This window comes from Penicillium taxi (genome assembly GCF_028828555.1).
Source record: "Penicillium taxi strain IBT 34144 chromosome Unknown utg000001l_segment0_segment0, whole genome shotgun sequence".
NCBI classification, from domain to species: domain Eukaryota; kingdom Fungi; phylum Ascomycota; class Eurotiomycetes; order Eurotiales; family Aspergillaceae; genus Penicillium; species Penicillium taxi.
Window position 1 is genome coordinate 344,676 of NW_026643203.1, and position 25,885 is coordinate 370,560.

General features: G+C 46.9%; 10 protein-coding genes across 10 annotated transcripts; 5 read left to right on the forward strand and 5 right to left on the reverse strand.

The window, feature by feature from the left end:
* Positions 1-36: 36 nt before the first annotated feature.
* On the forward strand, positions 37-508 carry N7495_000130 (uncharacterized protein; the record flags this gene model as incomplete). The annotated part of the gene is made up of 4 exons (XM_057202800.1): positions 37-104; positions 158-189; positions 238-302; positions 425-508. The coding sequence occupies 4 exons, from the start codon at positions 37-39 to the stop codon at positions 506-508; spliced, it is 249 nt and encodes an 82-aa protein (XP_057066873.1).
* A 206-nt stretch (positions 509-714) lies between these two features.
* Positions 715-1,633, forward strand: N7495_000131 (putative mitochondrial genome maintenance protein Mgm101; the record flags this gene model as incomplete). Its single annotated transcript, XM_057202801.1, has 2 exons — positions 715-1,307; positions 1,369-1,633. 2 exons carry the CDS (start codon positions 715-717, stop codon positions 1,631-1,633), a joined length of 858 nt encoding a protein of 285 aa, XP_057066874.1.
* Positions 1,634-2,211: 578 nt separating this feature from the next.
* Positions 2,212-2,682, reverse strand: N7495_000132 (uncharacterized protein; the record flags this gene model as incomplete). Its single annotated transcript, XM_057202802.1, has 1 exon — positions 2,212-2,682. The coding sequence occupies one exon, from the start codon at positions 2,680-2,682 to the stop codon at positions 2,212-2,214; it is 471 nt and encodes a 156-aa protein (XP_057066875.1).
* A 560-nt stretch (positions 2,683-3,242) lies between these two features.
* On the reverse strand, positions 3,243-6,221 carry N7495_000133 (serine/threonine protein kinase; the record flags this gene model as incomplete). Its single annotated transcript, XM_057202803.1, has 4 exons — positions 3,243-3,586; positions 3,627-4,417; positions 4,476-5,521; positions 5,577-6,221. 4 exons carry the CDS (start codon positions 6,219-6,221, stop codon positions 3,243-3,245), a joined length of 2,826 nt encoding a protein of 941 aa, XP_057066876.1.
* Positions 6,222-7,122: 901 nt separating this feature from the next.
* Positions 7,123-8,367, reverse strand: N7495_000134 (phytanoyl-CoA dioxygenase family protein; the record flags this gene model as incomplete). Its single annotated transcript, XM_057202804.1, has 1 exon — positions 7,123-8,367. One exon carries the CDS (start codon positions 8,365-8,367, stop codon positions 7,123-7,125), a length of 1,245 nt encoding a protein of 414 aa, XP_057066877.1.
* A 480-nt stretch (positions 8,368-8,847) lies between these two features.
* On the reverse strand, positions 8,848-10,850 carry N7495_000135 (uncharacterized protein; the record flags this gene model as incomplete). Its single annotated transcript, XM_057202805.1, has 4 exons — positions 8,848-9,689; positions 9,740-10,316; positions 10,381-10,702; positions 10,765-10,850. The coding sequence occupies 4 exons, from the start codon at positions 10,848-10,850 to the stop codon at positions 8,848-8,850; spliced, it is 1,827 nt and encodes a 608-aa protein (XP_057066878.1).
* An 851-nt stretch (positions 10,851-11,701) lies between these two features.
* Positions 11,702-11,926, forward strand: N7495_000136 (uncharacterized protein; the record flags this gene model as incomplete). The annotated part of the gene is made up of 1 exon (XM_057202806.1): positions 11,702-11,926. The coding sequence occupies one exon, from the start codon at positions 11,702-11,704 to the stop codon at positions 11,924-11,926; it is 225 nt and encodes a 74-aa protein (XP_057066879.1).
* Positions 11,927-16,824: 4,898 nt separating this feature from the next.
* On the forward strand, positions 16,825-18,486 carry N7495_000137 (RING-H2 finger protein; the record flags this gene model as incomplete). Its single annotated transcript, XM_057202807.1, has 4 exons — positions 16,825-17,004; positions 17,056-17,467; positions 17,520-18,045; positions 18,102-18,486. The coding sequence occupies 4 exons, from the start codon at positions 16,825-16,827 to the stop codon at positions 18,484-18,486; spliced, it is 1,503 nt and encodes a 500-aa protein (XP_057066880.1).
* A 1,028-nt stretch (positions 18,487-19,514) lies between these two features.
* On the forward strand, positions 19,515-20,917 carry N7495_000138 (aspartate aminotransferase; the record flags this gene model as incomplete). The annotated part of the gene is made up of 4 exons (XM_057202808.1): positions 19,515-19,691; positions 19,742-19,873; positions 19,927-20,778; positions 20,822-20,917. The coding sequence occupies 4 exons, from the start codon at positions 19,515-19,517 to the stop codon at positions 20,915-20,917; spliced, it is 1,257 nt and encodes a 418-aa protein (XP_057066881.1).
* Positions 20,918-21,180: 263 nt separating this feature from the next.
* Positions 21,181-24,614, reverse strand: N7495_000139 (uncharacterized protein; the record flags this gene model as incomplete). Its single annotated transcript, XM_057202809.1, has 9 exons — positions 21,181-21,257; positions 21,356-21,561; positions 21,619-22,337; positions 22,390-22,471; positions 22,759-22,775; positions 22,828-23,946; positions 23,997-24,332; positions 24,387-24,536; positions 24,600-24,614. 9 exons carry the CDS (start codon positions 24,612-24,614, stop codon positions 21,181-21,183), a joined length of 2,721 nt encoding a protein of 906 aa, XP_057066882.1.
* Between the last annotated feature and the right edge of the window lie 1,271 nt (positions 24,615-25,885).

The following is a 25,885-nucleotide window of genomic DNA, read 5'->3' on the forward strand; positions in this document are numbered from 1 at the left end:
TCAGATTCCAACTACTCTTTGTCAATTATTTTAACTATGTCGAACAACGCAGATCAAGCTCATTCGGCCCCAGATGATGATGATGATGATGAACCAGATGACTGGTAAATATACTGCTTTCAATTATCATGCTATCCGATATTGACATTTTTCGTAGGAACAAGCGCATCTTCAGCACCGGGTGTCATGGTGAGTGTCATAAAGGTTGAACTATCCCATGATATTAACAAAAAGTAGCTGAGCAAGACAAGATGAATGATTGCTACTTTGCAAAGAAAGACTGGCGCGCGTGCAAGATAGAGGTTAGTTGATTTGGTTTCTGGTGACTGATGTCGAAGAGCAGATGAAAAGCTGTTTTTGATTTCTCAATTCTACAATTTATCTCTCAGCCTACATTCATCAACATCGCTGACATTTTCTCTAGATGGAAGCTTTTCGCGAGTGCTGGAAACGCCAGGGCAACGACCAGCGGACAGAGACGAAGGATGCACCTGCAAACCAGCAATAAGTGGCCCCAGGGCTTGTAAGCCTGTATTATTACTATCACTCGCAACTCTCATGTATAACAATTACTCTACTGTCCCTCTTCATCCATGAATACTGTACATATCAAGTCCCAACTTCAAATATTGAATCACGTGATATCATATCCGAGTCATGTAATGAAACCCCGGAAAACCAGCTTCCAGCTCTTCCAATTCTTCCGAGCCCATCATGTCTGCCCTACGTTGTCGCCAGACGCGATTGATTGGTAGTTTGCGCCATGGAACAACAACTCTGCAAGCTCCGCGTACAAGAATAATCTCGCCCCAGCATACCCTTGAAAAGCGCGGAATCAGCTACAGCTCAACGCGTCCTCAAACCTCAAACACAACTCCCACCTCAGCTACATCCAGATCAGCGTATTCACCGAAACAGTCAAATCCTACACTTTCTACATCTACCTCTACTTCTACTATCAAACCCACATCTAAGCAAACAACAGAAGACATCTCCAAGTCAGGGCTTGATGATAAGCCTCTCGATCTCGAATCATCCACAGAGGATAAGATCAACTGGTCCCATTCCTTCCATGGACTCTCAACCGAGCCTTTCTCGAAAGAAATAGCCGACGTTCTCCTCGCAGATGTCGTGGCTGAAGATGTGGAAGTCAAGCCCGACGGCATCATCTACCTGCCCGAGATCAAGTACCGCCGTATTCTGAACCGGGCTTTCGGTCCAGGCGGATGGGGTCTTGCCCCTCGTGGCGAAAGCATTGTTACACCGAAAGCCGTAACAAGAGAATATGCACTTATTTGTCATGGGCGGTAAGCATTTATTATTCATATACGCATTCCAACGTCTTTTGACTGATAAAATTCCATCTAGACTAGTCTCTATCGCTCGCGGCGAGCAAGCTTACTTCTCGGTAGATGGAATTGCTACTGCCACAGAGGGTTGCCGTTCAAATGCGCTCATGCGCTGTTGCAAAGACCTAGGTATCGCCAGTGAACTATGGGATCCGCGTTGGATCAGGAAGTTCAAGGCCAAGTACGCACGTGAGGTGTTTGTTGAGCATGTGGTCAATAAAAGAAAGACGAAGATCTGGGTACGAAAGGATGATGGGGTTTCTTATCCGTGGAAAACTACATAGGTAAAAGGCTGGGAAAGGCCCAGGAGTTCAAATTTCCAAAAAAAGAAAAATATATATAAGAGGCCTTAATGCCAGAAGAAAGCACCCATGCCGCTTTGAATCGCGAAAGCTTAGCAGGAAAACCAGACCAAGCCGACCTGGCACCATTGTGACATTCAGGCTCCCCTTTACTAGCCTATAGGGGAGTTGATGTTAGTTAAAGATCAATTTAACAGTAGATGTGGAGTTACGATTGAGCTCGGAGAAATACGCACCATTTCGGTACCTAGAAACCAAATCCCTACTGATACTGGGCACTCTTGAGCGGTATGAGAGACTTACTTTTTTGGTCAGGAACACTGGTATCACACATTCGAGTCTTCCAGGGCTGGAAGTTACTGAGCTGAAACCTAAGTAAGGTATTCATTCAGCAGCAGCATAGTGAATCCATTCGATTTTTAACAGACCTAACTGAAAGGAATATGAATCATCTAACCAGACCAGCCAATCATCCTAATTGGGAACGGTGATTAGCCTAGGTATTGAAGCTATTCAGCCCCAGTATAATTCCAGCAAAAGACAAGTTCAAGAAACAGCAATTATCTTTTCCTTGGCTCTTCATTCAAAGAAAGAATCCTAGTCGTAGACGGGCGCGACTCATCCATTTTTGATTCCCCAATACAAGTCTCCCCAATGGAAGATTCTCCAATAGAAGATTCCCCAATAGAAGACTCGCCAATTGAGGACTCGCCAATTGAGGACTCTCCAATGGAAGATTCCCCAATCGAGGATTCACCAATAGTAGAAGGACCAATAGAGGAAGGCTGACTAAAAGAAGAAGGACCAAAGCCAAAAGAGGAGAAGTCACCAATAGAAGACTCTCCAATGGAAGACTCTCCAATCCTGGAAGGACCAATGGTTGAGGGACCAATAGTGGAAGGGGGCATTGAACCCAGGCCAACAGTTGAAGCCCCTGTTCTGGGTGTGCCCTTCTTATAGCTGGCTCTCATGCTAACGGTTGAAGAGGCTGTTGAGGGGGCCCTTTTCGGTGTGGTCTTGATGCTACTCATTTTGATATAGGATCAGTAAACGCTGAATCCTGGAACAGTAGACCCAATTGTGGAGCCTTGAAAGTGAGAGCGGGATAGGTTTAGAGCCAGCTGATTGAATAGAAATGGCGAGTTTCTGACTTTTGATTTTAATCGACAATGGCATTGGTAGCAAGGTAGACATGCTGTTTGCTGACTTGGTTAACAATGACGCGAGTCACGTGACCAGGTTTGAACTGTAGATTTAGAGGCAAATCCCATCTAGTGATGAGAGAGGTTACATTAAAAGTTCAGTCATTGGGCCTGAGGACTAATTCCTAAATTAAACAATAGATTCAACAAAATTGTGACTCAAAAAAAGTATATAGAAAGGCAGTTGATGTAAATTGAGTGAAAGTCACATAGTACAGTAATCATCTAGATCACAGCTCATAAATGATAACCCAACCCATATGATACAAGAAAAAAAAGAGTTTAGAAGGAAAATAGCTAAGATGCAAAGGAAATTTCGGAAATTTTGTCCGAAATCAAATGTCTACCCATGTCATACCCCATCACATCAAATGCCATGAAAATCAACTTCATGCCTGATGTCCACCATGCTGGTTCTTGTTATTTTTCCTCGCGTTGATCGAAGCCTGTCGTTCAGCGTTGGAGGTTGGTACGTCGGGGTTACCTTGTCCCGGGGAATAGGGTGATGGGGGTGAGATAGGGTCATAGTGACTACTTGGCGTCAAGCCAGACAGTGGCTGGCTCTGGTTATTTGAATTGTAGCCACCTAGGGGAATTGATTCGTAGTTATCGTGAGACTGGTGATGTGAGGAGTTGTAGATTGTTGACCCTTGGGAGCTGACGATAGAGAGTGACGAGCCAGGGCCTAGACCTGGGGAGGAGTTTGGGGAGGGGTTCGTAGCGAACACTGCCCCTGGAACCCGGAGCTGGGGTTCTTAGGATTGGGACGTTACTGGAGGATGGTGTGAGACCTGCTCGCACGGGAGAGAGAGGCGCGAAATCTTGTTCGGCGTATGAAACGCGGCCGGCTTTGCGCTGGCCGGTGGAGAGAGAACGGGAGATGTCGGTGCCTTGTACACTGAGTCGGTGACCTGTGGATTTGGTGGTTGTTGAGCGAGTGAGATCCATTTCGCGCTCGTCGCGATAGACGTCTGTTGCGGGCGAGCGGGCATTGATCTGTTCGATCGCAGCGGCTTCACTGGACGGGGTTGAGCGGGGACCGCGCTTGTTCAGGGTTCCATTGGATCTGTTCAGGTCAGAGCCTGAAGTTTGCGCGGTGTTTGGTGGCAAATAGTCCATACCGACGACAGCGGCAGCAGCAGTTAAACCGCCAGCCATCTTTCCAGCATCAGGTTTGTCATCCTTGCCATCCTGGTCATCTGTCTCGTCACCCTCAGGCTTGGGTTCTTCAGCAGCGACACCAGGAGCACGGATGGGCACCTTGCGAATTGCTAGAACCAAAGCACACATGAACTTGGAGCGACGAGCAGCACGGACGGTCTCATTAGACCAATTAGACTTGTGACGGATGAGAACGATCAACTCCAGCTTGTCCATGTCTCCCACGCCACCGACTTCAATGTAGATATCAGGCTGGAAGTCACGGGAGTTATCCTTGTGGCGAACGAAAGCCTCCATCTCATCGCGGAGACGCTGGATCTCAGTGAAGGAGGTGTCGAAGGCGACAGGAACAGTGAGCTGCTCGTGCATGGCATTAGCGCGAGTGAAGTTGTCAATCCACAGACTAAAAAAGAGGTTAGTTGAAAATTCCAACAAGTGAAAGGACCAGAAATTAAAATTACCTGTTAAGAATGTTATTCGGAACTTGAGACATGCGCTGGTCAGAAACCGTTCGGAAGACACTGAAGAGAAGCGAAATCCGATCAACGACATAGGACTTGTCGCCAATATCGACACGATCACCAATATCGAATGGATGCTTAACAAACAAGAAGATGCATGATCCGAGGACTTCTTGGGCGGTGGTAGAGAAGACGAAACTGAGAGAGAGCAGCGAGGTAGCACCAGCCGCGATGACAGTACCAAATCCAGTGGTCACGAAGGAGATGAAAACCAGGATACCGACAATACCAGCAACGCACAGCAGAAGGTTATCCAGGACATTAATAGCCTGGTCGACATCGTGCATACTGTGGTTCAGGGACTGGCGCATGCGGCCAAACTCAGTAACGGTGAGAATCATCTCGTCCAAGCTGATATCTCCGTTACCATCCTTGTCTAAGCGGTTAAAGCACTCTTCAGCATCCTCTTCATGGTCAGGACCCAGGACTTCCACGATATCGTCCATGAACAGAGACTCGCGACCCTCAACGACAAAGGACATCCAGATACGGCGGGCCATCGCAGCAGCGCAGCGCTTACGCTCGAGAGCCTCGATGACCATAGTGTGGTTGGCGTTCTGGTTGAAGACAGTCTTGCCGAAGACATTGGAGACCTTGTCACCAATACGGCCAACATTCGCTCCGACCTTTCGCACCATGCGAAGCGGCATCATAGAACTGCGCTTACTCTTCTTGATTTCCTGGACAAGTATTGAATCTTCGATTTCGGCGTCTTCGTCTGCGAACTCCGGGCAGTGCATGGGAAACATGTTGCGCGAGGCCTCGAAGAGGAGACCGACCAAATACACATTATGCTTGGACTCCTTGATCTTTGCATCGAATTGCTTCCGGTGATAGCTGATGGAGATAAGCTGGATGGTAGCCTTCTCACATAAGTAGATCAGACTGCAGACAAGTAGCGCAAACAGAATGTTCTTGACACTCTTCTCCCATGTGGTGACATCGGTGTCACCGTTTGACTTCTTGCTAGGGTTCAATGTCATAATCTATAAAATTTGATCAGCAACTTATCAGGTTCGTCAAGTGGCTGATCGAACATACCGGCAAGAATGTCACCAGAGAGACCACACACCACAAGACCAAAGTAATCGGAGTCTCTAGCGAGCGCAAAATAAGAGCATACTTGCGCGTACCAGAGCTCACAATACCACAAAGCGTCTGGAAAACAAATGGAATGAACTTTGCAAAAATTTTGCAAGTCCACAAACTAACCCAAACGACCTCAATCCAAGCAAAGAACCAGTATATATGAACGCCACCAATGCGAGCATTTTGCGAAGCAGTGGCACCGATAACGATAGGAATGGCAAAAATTATGCCAACGGGAATAACATATATCATATAACGAGTGACGACAGAGAAGTTGTAAATGGCCTGATAAATACGACCCAAACGATTGACTTTCCCATCCTCCGGGGACTCGGACGGCTTGCCGGTGTGTTCGTTGATATTATCGTCCCGGCGACGCCGAAGACCAGGACCTAACGCGGCCTTTTCGTCTTGCGACTCGACAGGGACGGCACTACCTACATTGGAGCCCCATTTACGAATACCATTTTGACCGCGACTAGGGGTAGCGGTTAATGGGATGTCAATCGTAACATCATTTGGGTTGGCCATGCCGTCGCGCATATCAGGAAGTTGTTCAAACCGATGTGTGGACAGACGTGAAGTCCCTTCTCGCATATCTGGGGGAAAACCTAAGAAGAAAGAGCGGCTCCTTTAAAGAGTAAGGATTAGCGAGGGTGGGAGGAAGATGGGAATTTGGGAATTGGAGTTGGCGTCTGTGTAGATCGATTCTTTAGCTCGGCTGAGCTGTGTTTGGTTCCATGAGGGTCAAGTGGAGCACGAAAAATTGAATGACAAAAATTGAATGACAAAAATTGAATGACAAAATTATCGTGGTTCGTCTTACCTCACTGCTTCCTAGGGCTATGGACCCAGTATAATGAATTTAGGTATGTCTGTATTCGGTAATGATTGGAGTTATGCTACCACGTTGACGTCGACGTCTTGATATTGCGCTATTCACGACTCCACAAGAATCAGTGGAGATGAGATGAGATCTGATCGATCGAGTAATTCACTAGTCGCATCAAGCGAAAGAAGAAAGAATGACTGGAGAAAAATAATCTCCCTGAAAAAAATGAAGGAATTGAAGGCGATGGTCAGAATAAAAAAGAGAGTGCCAAAGGATAGAAGCCGACGTTTCAACGTTATTACTGTACCTTTTATTACATTATTACATAGAAATACGTATTATTTCTTAATTTGGGGCGAATAAAATGGGAAAAATGTGAGACATTCCATACCCACTCAAGCCACATTCCATACTTAAATGTGGTTTATCATGCTTGATATTGCCATTATTTCTAGCCTCTACCCTCAACTACATCATTGATTCAGAAAGAGTATTCCGGTGTACGATACCAAGTAGTGTCTCTCGTTCCTGAATGCTCAACTTCTCCACTTCTCCACTAGGGCGTCGCCACCAGATCCATCATCCCATCATCTAGTATGGGCCATCTTTAGGTCCGAAAGTGAAAAGTCGTTTGATGTCTTGATCTGTGCTGCAGTATCCCTTTGTTTAAAGTGTAGAGTAAGACCGATGGCCTAGACGCTCAAATTCATCCATGACTTCTGCCCGAGTCCATCCCGCTTCTAATGCCCGTAAAAGAATGGACTGTTCACTCTCAGGGGCCATGCCACCGGGGGCCGGAGGACGAAGGTCAAGGTTTGTGGGGAATGGATAGCCTTCCGCTAAAGCGTGAATGAACGCGCGGATCTCTCGTTCGGAAAGTGAAAATACATCCGGATCAAGATCGACATTGGCCAGTCGATTCCCAGCATCTCGGTACCGGCGCACCAACATCTCCCAGCATTTATCGATAAGCGGTAACGAGTCGATCATCTCCATCGGTTTCCCAAATGCACTACTCACCTGCAACAGGTTTGCGACGCGGCGGAATCCCCCGTGCGTGGGATCTGTAAGGTTGGCCCCGGCCGCATGGAAAAGAGCCGGGTTGAAGAAGACGCCATCGCCTAGTGCTAGCGGTATGGTCACGTAGTTCGCCTGGAAGAAAGAGCGGAACTCTGATCGTCTATATGCAAGGTAGCCAGGTGTATAGGTTTGGCTGAAGGGGAGGAAGCGCGTCGGACCACTAGAAACCGGCATGTCGGTGTGTGCGACGGCCCCCTGCAGCGTGAGAAATTGCGACATCAGCTGTGTGGGGGCAGGGTATTGCGCTGTGGTGTCTACGTCCTGGAAGCCGAGATGGTAGTCTCGGTGGGATTCCTGCGCCGCGCCACCAGGGTGAACGGCGTTGACCTGGGCCGTGACTCGGTAGGCTGGACCGAGCCATGCATTGCATACAGAGGCCAGCCATGGATTTGAGTAGTAGTCTATGAAGGAGGCCGGGTCTTCGAGGCAATGTTTGGCAAAAGAGTTCCAGATGCGATCGTTCGTGCCACCCGACGCAAAGTGGTCGCCTTTTGTAGTGTTCGATTGCTTCTCCTTGGAAATGATTCGGTCGAAGGCTTCGTTGGTGGCTGATAACGTTGGGCCATAGCGGGCTGGAGCGTACATGTCGCGCAGCACGAAGACGCCTGGTCCTGTGTGCAAGATGTGATGCCACTCATCCTGCAATCGAAATAGAAGCTTCGCTGTGACTGTTTGCCCAAGAGCAGCCAGGTCGTAGATTGGTATGTTTCGCTCCACTTTACAGGCGAGGGGGTAGGTAGATGTGTCGATTGTACGAGAGCATATTTGCTTCAACTCTCCTATGTCAATGGAGGCTGACTGATACAGCCGTGAGGGGATGTTTCCATTCATGTTGGCCTTAATAGATAGTACCTTAGGTACTTCGTACTTCGTTCTGGACAAGGATTAAACTATTTATACGACAATCAGTCTCTTTCCAGGTTCCCCGCAATTTATGCAGTTCCTAAAGATCGAATTTCATGCCGATAGCCGGGAGTTGGTTTCCGATGGAAATAGGAAGGCGAGATACTCCGTAATCAGTCATAGAATACACTTGAATATCAGTAACTAGGTAATAATACAGATTTCTACCGAAGCAGACCTTACTACCAGAAAAGATCTTATTAACCAATCCCGATTTATTCCAGACACCATAAGATCATATAGACGCCAAGAAACCAAATTAAAAGAGAAAAAAGAGAAGCCAAGGAGGTATCATCCCATGCAAGGCGCGAAAAAATGAATCGCTCAAGTTGTCACCGTTGCTTCGTACCTCATGCATCGTAATGGATCATCACTGTCTCAAGGCTAAGAATTGAAAAGGGCAAGATTTCAAGCATTCATCATGACCGCGCCAGCTTCGGTGGTGAGGACGGCATCTGATGTCGAGGGCTCATTGGCCAGGACTGACTCGTTTAATATCAGGTCACTCTCTGACATCGTCTCGATCAGAGCAGGGATTCTTCCGGCAACGGTGAAAAGTACCTTGAACAGGAAAGCTGGTCCCGGCTTGTCGCCGATGACTGGTGGCTGATGGCGTGTGTGAGTGAGCAAAACGCGGATCAGCTCACGCAGGATAACATCCGTTGAGGCATCGTGGATCACGTCAATACCATCGATGATGCAGATGAGCAGAGGCGGAGAGAAATGGAGCAGCGTATCAATCAGTGACAACGCGGCAGCCCAAGTGGCCAAGGTCCCATCTAATGTACGGAACCGTTCTGCACTTAGATCAAGCAGCGCATCGCTGTCCACCATTGTAGGGAGTAAATCGATCAGCTGTCGGATCAAACTATACGCTAGGGCAATGATTCCCTGTTCGCGGAGGGTCTGGCCTTGTATGGGCTGCGTCGGAAGTGCGCAAAAATGGGAGATGACCGGTAGTTGCGACATGCGAGCGCAAGATGTGTAGCACGCCGAAAGAAAACCCACAGGACTCAAAGTGGCGGTCGAAAGAGGCCCGCCTATTGCCAGGGAATGGGATCGAGGGCTGGTACTCCACTTATACATGGATTGGATGACACTGCCCTCGACAACAATTTTGGCATCCGGTTCGAGATCGGAGATCTGGTCGTCGCTGTCGAAGAAAGCCTGTAGGTGTTTAGATTCACTTTGCAGTTCAAGTCGACCGATACGGCGCTTCGACCCGCGCGACCATTCAAACTGGGGCGTCACTGGAAAAGGTCAGTTTAGAAGCTTTTAGTACTGGGAAGTAACACCTTACCCAGGTCTGGCGCAGTTGCAGTCATGCAGATAGCACCATTGTTCTGCTCGCCGATGGGGTGGAGTTGTGGACCGACCGCGGCCTGTAAGTCAGTCAACAGATGATCGCGCATCTCCCTAAGCCGAGATCGTTTTTCTGCATCTTGCTGAATATCCCATATTAACCGGCGGGTCATTGTGTTCTGTGCTGCATGTCGGCGATCGTCGCCGACCCGTCCCAATTGGCTCAGTTGAGATTCTTCCCAGAGAGCCCGGGGACTATATACTGGTTCATCTGAATTCAAGTCCATGGCATCGGCTGGTGCAGTGAGGGTTGTGGCCTGCCTTTGGATGCAGCTGGCCAAAGGTCGGAAGACGGAATATGTGTCCTGACCGTGGCTGTTCAATAGTTGACAGGTAGATCGTCTCACATACCAATCCATAAACTCGGTCAGGAATAGGTAAATCAACGAGTAGACCTTGGCGACGGATTCGACCGGGACAGGGTCCTTGTTTCCCCTCATGGCCTGCACGGCAATATCCATATCCAACAAAGCAGTAATGAGGCCTTCCATCATTGTAGAGTAATTTGAAGCGGCCTAGAGAGTATAATTATATGTCAGTCAAATTTTCCGGCTTCGGTCGCGAGGTGTATAAACGCACTTTAACAACCGACTGCAAGACTCCATACAGGAGAGGGGTGTGGAAGATGGCGGAATCGGGAAGTATGGCGAGTAAGGAGGCATGAGATTCGAGGGTAGCCAAAAATTGATCACAGAGAGCGCTCGCATGGTTGAAAATACGTGGTTTAGGGCTGGAGCTCCAAGCAGCCTGGAGTTGAAGCACCAGGGCCTGGAGGTCACGAGCCGTCTGTGGCCGCTTCTCCCAGACCACGCGATCTTCGGCGGGAATATGGAGGCCAAAAGATTTCCATGTTGCGGCTAATTCGTTGCGTTCGACATCAAGGATAGCGATGGCCGGATTCCTATATCATGGCGTGTCAAATGGAGGGGAGAGAAGAAAAATTAAAAAAAAAAAGATACGTACGTCGATATCGCCTTAGGTGAAAAGCGATTACTCCAAATTTCTTCGAGGGGCGGGGTGGGCTCCCCTAGGGGCATGGTGCGAGGCATTGCGCCCAGCCCAAACCAAAGGATTTGCAAAGATGCTTCTTTCACGAGCAGGCAGTCATGGCCTGGGATGGGGAGGAGAGAGACTGGAACCCTTGGAAAAAGGGTTTTACTTAGTGGAACAGGATATTGCAAGATAAGCTCTTATCCATGGATTACTTCTTTTTCTCTTTCTGCTGCATATTCTATACCGCCTTCTATAGCGGACTTTCTTTTCTGTCTCGAACTCTTATTCCAAATTCATCAACAATCTTGGAGCACTTATTACAATTTCTCCTGTGTAGATCGAGGGCTCGATCACAGAGTACTACGAATCAGCAAGTTAACTTATTTACCAACAGCATTCTATAGTGACGACAATTTTGCCTGATATTATCTACGGAATGCTCCTTTCGGACGAGCGGGTTCTGAACTGTCAGGAAACGACGCTGATGTAATACGTATGCATGGCTTGCATGGGACTCCTAGGTACATCTCTCTGCCACCTGGTCAGTTTACAGAATAATGGCGCGAGCAAAGGGGAATGCAGCGCTGTGATTGAGTTGCCGAGATTGGACTCGCCGAACTCTCAGCGGTTTTTACCCCTTATGGGGAGATCAAACGCTTTGACCGTCAAAATGATGGCGTGGCTTTCGTCGAATTCATGAGAGCGAAAAGATGCGGAGACAGTGCGTAATACCCTTGATGGGCATAGTGAGGTAGTATGACTGTCCTAACCGCTCACGATCGGCTGGCCAATCTCCTCCCCAGTCCTCCACGCGCCAACGAAAGCGCTCTCAGTCTCCTGCCCATCGCCAGCTCTTTCCTCGCGGCCTCCTCGCCCTCGCCTCAACCGCCCTGGACAAGTCATTGTGATGTCTACCAGCCGCCCTAAGACTTATTTGGGCTCCGTGAGCACCAAGAAAGATGAGCAGCCCGCTCCAGCCAGTCAACTCCTACCAAGCAACAAGGAGGAGCAGGCTGCTACCGCTTTCATGGGCCAGTTGAATGCCATTCGTATGGTCCTCGCCAATTTACCAGCAGCGATATTGGCAAATCAATTTTTGAACAATCTGGACTTCGTTCCAGTCCCAGATTGAGTTTCCTTAGTTTTTTGTTTTTCACGTTCTTTTGCTAGGCTCGAGTCAAGCTTAGCACCATCAGTTTTAGATTCTGGATTGATTCTCGAGCTTAGCACCATGGATTTATCTTTATGCTAGAATAAAAAATGATAATCTGACATTATCAAACATTCTACTTCCAAGGTTGCTGCCGTACTATTAAACATACCTAGGTTGAAGTATATGCATCGAGTTCCACTAGAGAGAATCGCAAAATAGCCAAACCTGTTCTGGATGTGGAAAGCGTCATATGTATAGTAAATGCCCTGGTCCTTGATTAAGTCAAATATACAGGTATTTTTGGGCTCTTAAATATACCTGTATGAAAAAACAGTTAATTGACTAGATTTTCTTGATCTGGGTCAGTAGATGGGCTTTTAAAATCCCGTCATTGCGGAGGAAATAAGGAGATAGTGGCAAATAAGTTTGAAGTTTTGAATGTCAATATAGAAATATATGTATAGTTGTCTACGGTTGTGGTGGAATATCAGTTCAGCCACAGACATCCTATTAGTTAGTCGTCGGGTGAGGGATTTTTCTAATGTAAACTTCGTTCCACAAAGGCTGCATTTGAAGGGTTGCCGATCTCCGAGTTTCGCAGTTCAGGTTGCTGTCGAAGTATGAAGATTGAGGCTTCCTTTCTGTGTAAACTTCTTGCCATAATGGCCACATTTCAAGGTTGGTTTTCAACGGTGCAGGTTGAGTCCGAGAGGTATGAAGGTCGAGGCTTTTTTGCTTGTAAGTGCCTTGCCACAAACGCCACATTAGAATACTTGCCAGTCTTTGGTGCACATTACTTCTGAGATATGACGGCTGAGGTTTCGTTTTTTTACAAACTTGCTACCATAAAGGTCACATTTGAAGTGTTGCCGGTCTTCGAGTGTCGTAGTGCACACTGCACGCGAGGTATGACGGGCGAGTATTTTTTTCAGTAACCTTCGTGCCGCAAAGGACACATTCAAATATTCGCCGGGCTTCGAGCGTCGTAGTGCAGAATGCTCTCAAGTCTTTTAAGACCCGATACGCCTTTTAGCACCTTTCCACAATTTGGACACTCCGCTGGCAACTACCGCAGGATATAGTAGATTTTGCGAGTCTGCATAGTTCGCAGGACTTCCGAAATTGCAACATTACCACATAAGCCAATCTAAAGAGATCCCACTCCCTATACTGGAATATTTTTTGTCGCTTTACATATACCCATTCAACTAGGCGGTCAGAACAGACACTGCAGGCAAAGTCTTATTAATTCCTGGATGGTGTCACATAGACTAACTTCCGGAATCGACAAAAGTCGAATCCGTAAAGGTTATATAGTACACTACCGATTTTCAAGGGTTTAAACCGGCCCCTAAAATACATTAGTATCTATATTTAGAATATAAGTCTAATATATAGTCTTACAGCTTTCACTGGCAGCTTTAATGGCCCCCGGTCTGCTTCCCTCTTTGAAAGGCCAGATATTGAGATATTGCGGACCCTACATAGAACTCAGGCGATCTATCTTCTAACATAGGGATTAATAGCGCTCCATATACACCAAAGTCGTCGATCTTGAGTTAACCAAGCTCTATAAGCTCATTGGCTGTGGGTGATCGCTCTCACTGAAACAAAACCTCAAAAGACGGTTCAGATAATAGACAATTTCAATTACTCAGTCTCATAGACTATGGTGCGAGACAATAATTGTGTTTAGTGAAATTCTTATCGGTCCATAAAGGACAACTTGCTTCGCGACATCTTCAATTATGTCAATCAGTCCACTCGATCCATTCTGAAATTATCGTAGTTTCATTGCCTCTGTCAGCTATGTGTCGATGAGCCCTTATCGAACCTACATCGAGAGCTAGTACTACTTCTCCAGGATCTCCGCGCCCTTTTCTTAAAATAATACATCTATTTCACCCTATGCCATTAGATTGTTTACAGATTACACTACATCATATGTTACAAATTAGAGATATTTCATTGATTGGTATCTTTAATAGCATTTTAGCGCTAGTAAATTGGTAGTTGGCTCAGCTTTAGTGTCCACCGTCATTATCTCCTGGGATTTGAATCGATTCTCTACCTTTGTATAAAGTATGTACACAGTAAGTGGGTCAAAAGCGGGTTACTTTCAGCCCTACCCGAAATAACGACTAATCAAATCCCATATTATGTAAGTGCTCTATTTAGTTTGGGGGAATTGATATTTATGTCCACAACTGTAGTTTTTGATTTCTCAGATTCTTTTTTGCAACCATTCGAGTCTGCTTCTGTATTCGTATCAAAAGTAGCAGGTTCTATAGCAGAATCCATATCTTTAGTTTCGAATTGGGCTATCCTTTCTCCAGCTCCAACCATGTTTCTGGCGTGGACCCACTTGACTGGAATTTAAACCATGACATGCCAGTGTACTGGGTAGTATTTGACTAGGGTATTTTTTTCGCCCGAGTCAGTAGATTCTCACGTCTAGTACCGCATGCACTTCCCGCCAATATTCATCTTGTGAGAAACGTTCGTCTGCTGTCCCAGCTGGTTCCTGCTGAATGGTGTCTGGTGCTGGCAAAGGAGCAGGCTCGAGGTGCTCGACTGAAATCACTGGATGTGCCTTCTAGCTGCTGAGTAGTTTCGTCCGACTCTCTATAATACTATGAGCTCGATGTATACGTCTACGTTGAGTAGTACGGCTACAACCTTGGAAGTTGAGTAATTGATAATGATATATGATCATTCTGTATTCTAGCATAAAGATGCACCTATGGCGCCAAGTGCGGGAATCAACCCAGAATAAAAAACTGACGGTGCTAGGCTTGACCTGAGCTTGGTTAAAAGGAAGCGAAATAAACAGAAAAAAAAACACCAAGGAGTGATAGAGGGAGCAGTCTTGACTCTGATGTTTGAGAAATATACCCACGATGTAGTTGATCATTTATGTCATCCATCTAGGCTTTATTAGAGCAGCTTTGACTCTATGATCCGGCTTTGTTGTGAGCCGCTCAATCTGCGACTTGAATAAAGTCTAGGTTGTCTAGGAATTAATCCGCCAATCTCGCTACTAGTCTACTGCTGAAGACTGTATCAATGGTATCAAGAATGGGAATAACCTGCTCCTCCTTATGCTTGATGCGGCTGGTAGGAGTCGACCGGGGGTGGCCGGAGCAGGCTGCTCATTTATCTTAGTGCTATAAGCCTTAGGGAGGTTACTAGTGGCCGTACTGACTTGTCTAGGGCAAGGAGACCAAGAGCGTTTCCGATAGTGAGAGGGCTGGTAAGGAGATTGATAAGCAGATCGGGATTGTTAGGACAATTATTGACGACATGTCCTTGCTTCTTGCATTTAAAGCAACGGTGACGTGATACCAAGGGAATATAGGTGGCTGAGGAAACTTGCAGATGGTGCTCCACCATCATACTATGCCTATCGAGGGTATTGCGGGCCGTCACTGCGTCTTATGCCCTTTTGAATTCCAAGTACGCCATAATATCACTCTGATGCTCAAAGCATGCAATCTCCTCATGTGGGGCAAAAATTGCCATTAGCTCAGTAAGCCTAATCTAGGCACACAGCTCTTTGACTTGTGAGATAGTCGTCATTATGGAATGCTATTAAAGATAAGTTAGCTTACTGATATATATTCTTCTGTGATTGAGCCCTCGATCTATAGTAGAAATTGTAGGAAGCGTTGTCGATGTAAATGAGTGTTGTCGATGCGTAATAAGTGTTGTTGATAAATCAGGAATGTTGAGATTTAAGTAAAGAAAGTGAGAGGGCGAAGTATTGCCTAGTCCAAATATGGAAGGCGGCATAGGACAATCATGAAGTGAAGTGAAAAGAATAAAAAGGGTACATCTAGGTTGTACGGTCGATCAGAGCCTCGACATTTCTTGGCCCAGGATGTGCGCAAATCAGAATTGTTGGAGAATTATGCCGTTATACTCGAAGGTATCCGGGGTTGTACGTATTGAGATATGGAGATACCTTGAAAAGTGCGATATTTAGTCCTGATCTTAACAGTTTTTTTGCATTGAGTCTTCATGGTTATTCATGATTATTCTTTGACCTTTACTTTTTGCTTTTTGCTTTCTCAAAATGTAAAAGGCAACATAAGCTGCAGCTGAGCTGCAGCAGTACATCTAAGTCCACAGTAGCATACACATATACATAGTAGGTGGAGACAATATCGAGAAACAAGGGTGAGAGAAGAAAAGAAAAAGATAAAAGTGAAAAAGGCAGTATCTTATAAGTGAAATTCCATGGAAATAATGATTGATAGGTTAAGATTGATATTATTAACTAAACCTTTGTTCGAAGCTATACCCGGTATGTCTTGGGCTACATCTACATCTCCATTTACAGCTTACATCCATGAATATTTCAATAGTACAACTCCTTAAGTACCTAGTATTTTGGGTCAGGATCGACGAATCTCATGGGCCATGGAGTCTTCATTATTAGTTACTTCGTATATATACATGATGACTAATGTGGATGAACCCCGGAACCGAGTGGATTTAGATCAATAACACCAATAACGTCAAGTTTCAGGATTTCAACAGATCATCGATTTTACAAGGACTGTGCACTGTTTCTAATTCTTGTTTCCATATTTCATATTTAGTATTTTTGATTTGCCATATTCCTTTTTTTTCTCTTCTCTCTTCTCTCTTTTTTACTTTTCCCTTTTCCCTTTTCCCTTTTCCCTTTTTTTTCTATTTTCTATTTTCTCTCCACCCACGTATCCATTGCCCCGTTAACTAATCCACTTTCTCCCACAACTTCCACATATTCCACATATTCGTACTTTGTACTTTGTACTCTTATCACTTTTCGTCCTTTACCCGATTCTGACACTAATGTCAGGTTACCCGCCGCCTCCCGTCATCTATTAGACATGAGGCTGCTCTACATCTCTCTTCTCTTCCTCTCTGTCCAGTCCTTTGTTCTGTCGCCATCAAATACTTCCCTAAATCTTCCCCGCGATCAATTCGCCATCCAAGAATCCACTCTCAGCGGGATTCTTCTTATTCCACTGACCCAGGGATTGATCGGTCTATCGGATTCCGAAAAGAAGGTCCGAAATCTATTTTAGAAACCTAATCTGTCTCTTGGCTAATTTATTCAGTCGTTAAATATCTCGGGTAACCTCACTGAAGTGAAAGCGGACAACTCACTTGGTCTCTCATCTACTTCAATCGCCTGTATTCCTTGTGATGCGTCAGCTTACTCTGGACCGTTAACTGCTTCTGATACTCTTGACTACGTCGTCACCTCCAAACACCCCGCCTTAGCTGTCATTCTATATAGTACATCGGCAATTCGCTGTAATCTAACCACCGACAACCAGACCGAGGCTTATCAGAAGATATTCACCGTTATCGGAGCAAGATCGGTCTCTACTTTACAGAGGTCTCTCAATTCTACTCCTACTGCTACTATTGTCTCAATGTCGGGTGTCGCATCTGGTTTTGATCCCACTCCGACCTCTAGGTCGCCAGGGTCTTCTACCCAGACGAGTGGTAGCGGTCCCAATACTGGTCAGTGGATCTACTCGTTCTGAAAATGGAAACGTTGGAAATTAACTTTCAGAAGCGATGATCATCCTCTACAGTATCACCGGTGTCATCACAGCCCTCTTTTTGGGTATCATTGTCACGGGCGCTGTCCGTGCCCATCGTCATCCAGAGAGATATGGTCCCCGTATCATTGGAGCAGGACGACGACGAGCTAGGCAGAGTAGAGCTAGAGGTATAGCACGAGCTATGCTAGAGACAATCCCTATTGTCAAATTTGGTGATGAGGATAATGTCGCTGCTACAAAGAGGGATATTGAACTGGAGGGAGACGAACACATTGCCGATGTTGCCGAGGTCGGGCCAGAGGTAGATGGAACCGAAACTCCAACTCCGATCGCCACTGATCGACCAACTTCCACCTCCACCGACTTGAAGGATACTAAGCCTGAAGCGGGTAACGAGGGCAACTTTGTGTGTCCGATCTGCACTGATGATTTCATCAGGGGCCAGGACCTTCGTGTTCTGCCCTGTAACCATCAATTCCACCCAGAGTGTATTGATCCTTGGCTTGTGAATGTCTCCGGCACTTGTCCTCTCTGGTACGTCTTATGTCCTAAATACTTCTCTTTGTCGTCACTTACTAATCAAGCGCTAGCCGCATTGACCTCAATCCCAAAGAAGAAACTGCTGACCAACACGACAACGCCGAGCTCGGGGAAGCGGAAGTCCAACGCCAAGCAGAAGTACCAGGACAACGTCAATCTCACCGAGTATCGAGCTTAATAAATGGACGAGGACATTTGGATTTGCGCCGTATGTATGATTCTACGGTCGAGGAACGCCTGCATGCCCTACGCTATCTCAGAGCAACACGTCATGACGAGGAACAATCCAGCAACCGCATGTCTACGCGGTTCAGGGATCGATTCCGTATCCACACTCGAGCCCATGGCGTCGAGACCCCGGGCAGTGCTCCAACAACCCCGACAGTAACAGTACCACACCCCTGCTCACACCAACGATTCATGAAGCTATTTTGATACGATATGATGAAAATACGTTCACATTTTCATACTAAGCCGGGGCGTTTGGGGTTGAAAAGATTTAGGAAATTTTAGGCGTTGTAAGAGGAAAAGAGTTGATTTTATTCATGTTTTATCTTCCTACGATTTGATTTGTAAATACGAGCACCAATTTCGGATCTGCATATCTAAGACTTCCAAGGTTCCAAGGTTGATGGCTGTGATTGCGTGACAAAGATGGGCAGCATTACAAGCTGGCAGGTATTTACAGTGACGATCCCCCACCTGGGCAACACTGACCATGCCCAGGAGTCATCCTTAAGGAATCACCTTGTAGTATGTATGTGGGGGAAAATCATACGATATAAGTGGAGCGAAAGTGGCGGGGGTATGGGGAAACTGAAGAGATTACTTCTCGCCTTGAGATTAACCGTACAAGTTCCGAGGTCCGTATGGAGTTTAGTGAGGGATTAGGTAAGATATGGTATAATACCAGGTTTTTGACAGGTCAAGTCATATTCATATTTGTTCTAGAACAAGGACCCACTGCGTCTTTTATGATAAGTACTACGAAGTATATGATACTAGAGTTGGTTATAGCCCGTCCTATCAGTGAAGCTGTATCCGTATATACGTATGTACTACACAGAATAATAGCTATAATTACTCTATTGACTTGAATTGGAGAAATTGGAGTCCTGTGTCTATTTATACTGGAATCCACATGTCAACATGTGAACTCCACTATGTGTCATGGGACTTTGCTTGGTATCTTATTCCCCCTCATACTACCTTAATTACGAACTAGATATCTAACTAATTTAGTATAAAAACTAGCCCGGTCATAAAATCAACCGATCCCAGATCTATACGTGCCAATATTAACCGCCCATTCCTTCTTAGGTCAACGGTGTAAGAAGCAAGGTTCGTGGAATTCCGAAGACATTTGCGGATCAGGCCATTACGTTATTATGTCTCAACCTCATCCCCCCGCTTCTCCTTCATCTACTGCCCGCAATCGTCTCTCTTCCCTATCACAGCATATCATGGCTTCCAACCCGTCTGTATTTACCACGGCCAATGTTGCCGTGGCGCCTGAAGATCCCTTGTTTGGTTTGATGAAGGCCTATCGCGAGGACCCCTCTGATAAGAAAGTTGATCTTGGTATCGGTGCCTACCGTGACGACAACGCAAAGCCTTGGATCTTGCCCGTCGTCAAGAAGGTATTACTCCCACAGCTATGATCGTAATTGCTCTTGACTGAACTTTCAAGGCCGATGACGCCATTCACAATGACCCCAACCTCAACCACGAATATCTCTCCATCGCCGGACTGCCCGATCTCACAGCCGCCGCTCAGAAGCTGGTCGTCGGCGCTGACAGCCCAGCTATCCAAGAGAAACGTGTATGTCAACACCAATCTAAGCTATATATCTAGACCGAATCTAACTTCTCTAGATCTGCACCCTCCAAACAATCTCAGGAACAGGAGCCGTCCACCTAGGCGGCCTCTTCCTATCCAAGTTCCACCCGCAAAAGCCCACAATCTACCTCTCAAATCCAACATGGGCGAACCACAACCAGATCTTCACAAACGTCGGCATAAAGCTAGCAACATACCCCTACTTCTCCAAGCAGACGAAAGGCCTCGACTTCACCGGCATGATCCAAACTCTGAAGACAGCACCACCAGGCTCCGTAATTCTTCTTCACGCATGCGCTCACAACCCAACAGGCGTCGACCCAACGCAAGACCAATGGCGCGAAATAGCAACCATCATGCGTGAGCGCAACCACTTCCCCTTCTTCGATACAGCCTACCAAGGCTTCGCATCGGGCGATCTAAACCGCGACGCATGGTCCATTCGCTACTTCATTGAGCAGGGATTCGAACTCTGCGTCGCGCAGTCATTCGCAAAGAACTTCGGCCTGTACGGCGAGCGTACGGGCGCTTTCCACTTCGTCTCTGGACCCGGCACTGATGCTTCGACGGCTAATGCCGCTATAGCGAGTCAGCTGGCTACGCTGCAGCGGTCGGAGATCTCGAACCCGCCTGCGTATGGAGCGCGGATTGCTAGTCGCATTTTGAATGATCCGGTTCTGTTCGCGCAGTGGGAAGATGATCTGCGCACTATGAGTGGCCGGATTCTTGATATGCGGAGTAGTTTGCTGAAGCAGCTGCAGGCTCGTGGGACGCCTGGGTCCTGGGATCATATCACTAGCCAGATTGGCATGTTCAGTTTCACTGGGCTTAACGAGGAGCAGGTCAAGGCCTTGCGGGATAAGTGGCATATCTACATGGCGAGTTTTGTCTTTCTTCACGCTGATTGACGAGTTACTAATGCGTTTATAGACGAAAAATGGCCGTATCTCTATGGCGGGTCTGAACACACATAACATCGAGTACTTCGCTGAGGCGCTTGATAGTGTTGTTCGTGAGACGGTGTAGATTTATCGATGATACTATAGGTTCTAAATTCCAGTTGAACCTATGTACCGCTCGTGGTTCTGAATTTTGCCTAGGCGTTTCCCCTCTTGAAACTTACCTTACTCATACTTTTGGGTTGGATGGGAAGTGTTTCCCTTCTTTCATATCTACACATTAGATGCGATGGAGACTAGACTTCACGTCGCAAGACAAATACTATTTTGTGCAAGGCCAAGCTTTCTTATCGTTAGTCGTCTTCAGCTTGATACAGCCATGGCAACGGATCACTGTAAAACAGATGTCCCAGCCTTAAAGTAACCTTCCATGTTGAATTCTACGTAGTCTACAGAACCAAGCCCTACTGCAATGATAGTCAATTGTTACCTTGGGCATCATGATACGCTGAAATGCAAGAATCAAAAGATCAAAAGATCAAATCCCAAACCACAAGCCACGTACACAAGCCCACAGTGCCCCAAAACACAGCTTGTGCCGTACTTCGCCTTTCAGTCGCGCGCTTAAGCTCACGATTTCCCTGTCCAACATTTATTTGCGTAGTATCAACATCACTAACCAGCTGCGAAATATATTCTTCCTGTGTGGCGAGATGCGTAACAAGAGTTTCCTGCAGAGAAGAGATCTCCAGTAGTGATTTCTCAGCGTTTCTGCGAGATTATTAGTATTGTCCTCATCTGGAAAGTAGCAGACATGTTGTAACATACTGGACTTTACCCAATGTATCCTCGTAATGGCGCAACATAGAGTCATTCTCCTCAGCAAAAAGCTGCAACTGCTCTGGCGACAACTGCGACTCGATCCGTGCCGTATCGGCCTCACTTAAGAAAGCAGCATCGGGCGTGGGACCTCCCTGTGCCTTAGAGCCGCCAACCCCAGCAGCAGACGCAGATGAAGACGCAGCGAACTTCTCTGACTTCTCACTAACCTTATACAAAACACTCTTCTCCTTCTCGCGCGCCCGCTCAATCCTCTTCTCAACCATCTCCCGCTGCGCGCTAACCGCCCCCTCAAGCCCCCTCCTCAAGAACCAAAGCACGCCTTCCCTTACGGAAGCCAAAGTCTTCGCACCTTCTTCAGCCCGAATCTGCTCGACGGATTTACCCGCATGGCTCGCATCATCTTCTCCCAGTGGCCCCGCGCCACCAGCCCAGCGCCAGAGGAGGGCGCCGGCAGCAGTGTGGCCGTAGCGTTTTCGGAGGACGGAGGCTTCTGTTTCTTGGCGGAGGGATTCAGCTGAGGACAGGTTCGAGATTGAGGCTGCTAGGTCTCGGAGAAGGAGGGCTGTAGAAGAGTCTACTGCATCGCGTTCTGGATCTGTGAGGTTGGATTGGTGTGAGGGTTTGTCTTTGCGGGCGGTTGTTGTTGTTAGGTAGGCGTGGCGGATTGATTGGAGATATTTTAGGAGGGAGGTGATGTGTGAGTTCTACGGGATGTTAGATTGGATTTGGAGGCTTTGGTTGAGGGTCTGGACTGACGATGCGATATGCTTCTCTTAAGAACTCGTCTGCTGTTTTGGTTGATGGTTGGCGTTGGATTGGATTCGGAGGAGCTACCTTGCTTGAGAGCAGTTGTTTCAGAGCTGGTGTTAGATCTGTCATGATTTCTATGTTTGAATCATGTGGAGGTTGGAAGGCGAGTTGTACACTTCTTAGTCAAGCTAGAGAAGATGTGGAGCCTATCAACAACGCCAGTTTCCATGATTGGTCAGCTCCGCATATAGAAAGGGTTCAGAAGAGTCTACGTTGTAAAATATTCATTGCAAATTTATCATTTCCATAAACCAAAGGGTATAAAACAAATCAAAGTGCTAGCCTCGGCTGACATATCCAGACTATATCATAGACCGCTCCTCGACCCAGACCTGTGTAATATTAGCAAATAATCCTTACAGCGCTGAAATGATAATCGCTTACCTCCATCTTTCCCATATCACTACCTTCCCGATTCGCAACTTCCCGAGCTGAAGTCAGCAGTAGATCAAGATCCTCTTGATCGACCATCGTAATCATATCCCCATCATCCTGCACCTTCATCTTCAATGGACACTGAAAACCAAATTTCTCACGAATGCGAAATTCAAATTCCTCGAACTGAATAGCCGGCCCAATGATGATATAGCGAATATCATCCGGCGCATGGACTTTTGTCCTGAATTTGCGGACTTCTGGTCGTCGCGAATTCGTCCGTCGAGAGTGTCGCGGTGGTGATCTTGTGCGTTGTTGAGGAGAAGAAAGTTCACTTGGGGCGGAACCGAATATCTCAAAGCCATCTTCCCTCGACTCGTCATCGCACCCGTCACTGCCACACTCGTACTCGTCTTGCTCAGCAATGTACTGTGGTGGTTGATGCCTGGTTCCTCTTCCCCAGCTGGCACCGGCCAGCCCACGCGAACTGGAGCTTGGATCATACAAATCTGAAGATGCATGCTCTGAGCCTGCATCACTCAGATTCCTTCGATGTCCCCCTGATTGAGGCCATCTGTTAGATTCTTGTGCGAAGCCTCGCACATTCTGATGCACGGATGGCCCACGAGGTTCTGACGCCGTGCGTGTCGTGCCAATTCGAGGCCTTTCTGACATTTGAACAGCAGATCTTTCTTGTGATACAGACCTATTATCTGAGCTGGGGCCTGTTCCCAGGTCCAGTCGTGGTGGTCGACCCGTGCGAAGAGACAAAGATCGGTGATGCCCGCTTCCTGATGTGGAAGCATAACTCGATGATCGATCATCTGGAGGTGGTGTTGGTGGGAATACATTCCGGCTTAAGGGTGGTTCAGACTGTTGACGAGTGCGACTGCTCAAGTTCCTGTGGACCAAGTGCGTAGCTGCATAAGACATGCCCTCTCTATCGTCAAATATCGATTTTTCAACGATAGGGACCACAGGTCGCCACTGGTCATCGGCGTTCTGATTGCGGTCCGCTGCAGCAACGAGACGGGCCTTGCCCAAGTAATGCACTGTCTTCAAATTCTTCACCTTGGCTGCGTTTGGACGATATAGAACACCCACAGGGATTGAGAAAACGGTATAACCCTGCTTTATATCAGCCATATATCATCAAAACACATGATAGATTGACATACATCAGCATTTTCACGAATCGCATCATCAATTACGTCGTGATCAGGTGTAACCTTCTCCTTTGCAGCATACTCCAGGTCCTTCATACCAGCTTCAATCTGCCTCAGGTAGACGTAGCACAGACCGCGATTGAACAAGACCTCACATGAGAAAAGACGGAATTTAAGCCCCAGCTGCTCATAGTCGATAGAAGTATTCCCTCGCAGATACAGAAGGGTGTCATTGAAGTTAGCCAATGCCTCCTCAAAGTCTCCTAATAAGAAGTTGGAAACTCCCTGTTGGAAGTAGGCAATGGCTAGAAAGCGATCTAGGCCAACTGCTCGCTGGTAGCATTCCACCTGATATTGAGTGGTTAGTCATGGGTTTCATGTATCCGCAGAAACGGCACATACTGCTTTACCGTGCTCGCCTATTGTTGCATAGATCACTCCGCAATTGAAGAGAATTTTTGATGTATCGGCGATTTGGTCGAAAAACTGCAGAGATGTCTCGAACTCCTGATTGTCATAGGCTTCTAGAGCCGCCACCCACGTCTCAATTTCCTGCATATCATTCTAAAGTTAGCCTGGAATCTCAGGAGTCCTGATATATTGTTTGTCTTATACCTGCTTCAGAGACATTCTGACACGATATGTCAAGAAAAGCCTTCCTACTAATATATCAAAAGGAACGGATTGAAAAGTAGGCTGCTGAGTGGTTTACGAAAGGGCAAGATATCCAGCAAGACTGCCCAGATGCACACCGCCGGTAGATCACGAGCAGGGAATCGTGCTTCAGCAGGGGTTCTTGAGTCTTATTCAGTGAGCTGAGGTACTATTCTATTAATATCGCCTCAGCACTAAGGCACTGTCCCTGATGTGATAGCCAGAGCTACACAATCCAACTTGATAGCTGCCAAGACCAACAACTAGGATCAAAGAAGAGGGGGAAATGAGCAGTGCGGGCTGGGAGTGGGTAAGCAGTAGATTCGACGAAATCACCACTCGCTCAATGGCGATCCTAGCGAAGTGGCTTGAGCCACGGATTTGTTGGATAGGCTGCGAAGGAGAGGAGAAAGATCGGTCAAAAGAAAAGTATATTAATAGAATCGCACGGTGCCGATCAGAAAGGGTTTGGTCAAATACGTAAGGTCCATGAGTTGAGGTCTAAACACCGATCACGCTACTCCCGTAAAGATCTAGAGGTACTAAGTAGGTGAACGGCGTCGGGGAGCTTGCTTTTCCGTCCCAGCAACGTGGAAACGCCTCCATGCGGATAGCAATGGACCAGGGTGTTTTGATAATGAGATAGGGCAGAAAAGAAGGTAGAGGGGCAACGAGGGGCAGGGGAAGCTAGGTTGTCCGGGCGGAAGCGCCGAGGAAGAGACTAAGATGACTAGGATGTGATGAGTTAAAAATAACCTGCGCACCTGCAGCTTTTATATCCAATGAGATCAACGAATGGCTGTGTTTCCCATCCATTTGTTTATTTGTGCCTGCTGTTTTTTGTAGTCCCTTGTGATTTAAAGAGGAATTCGGGTTCGATTTGACAGAATTTCGAGAAACAAAAACCCTGTCATCTTAGTTCTGCATTGGAAGTACCAAGTATGGATACCTTGATTGATTTAGCGGTGTTTGGAGTACACGGACCCTTAAAATGGTTGGTCGAATTTCAGTAGATATGGAGATTGCCCTGAGAAATGCACGATGGATCAATTATGACGGCCACAGAGTATATGAAGTTCAGATCATTTAGTGGATATGATGGCATATTCAGCTTTACCTCTAATTGGCCTCTAGAGCCACGGCGCTTGCAGACTTTATTTATAGAGAGCCTTCTATATCTCCTGTCAGTATTTGAAAGAAAGCCTATCAAGAAGGCCGCATGAACGGATGACTCCGTGATCTTGGAG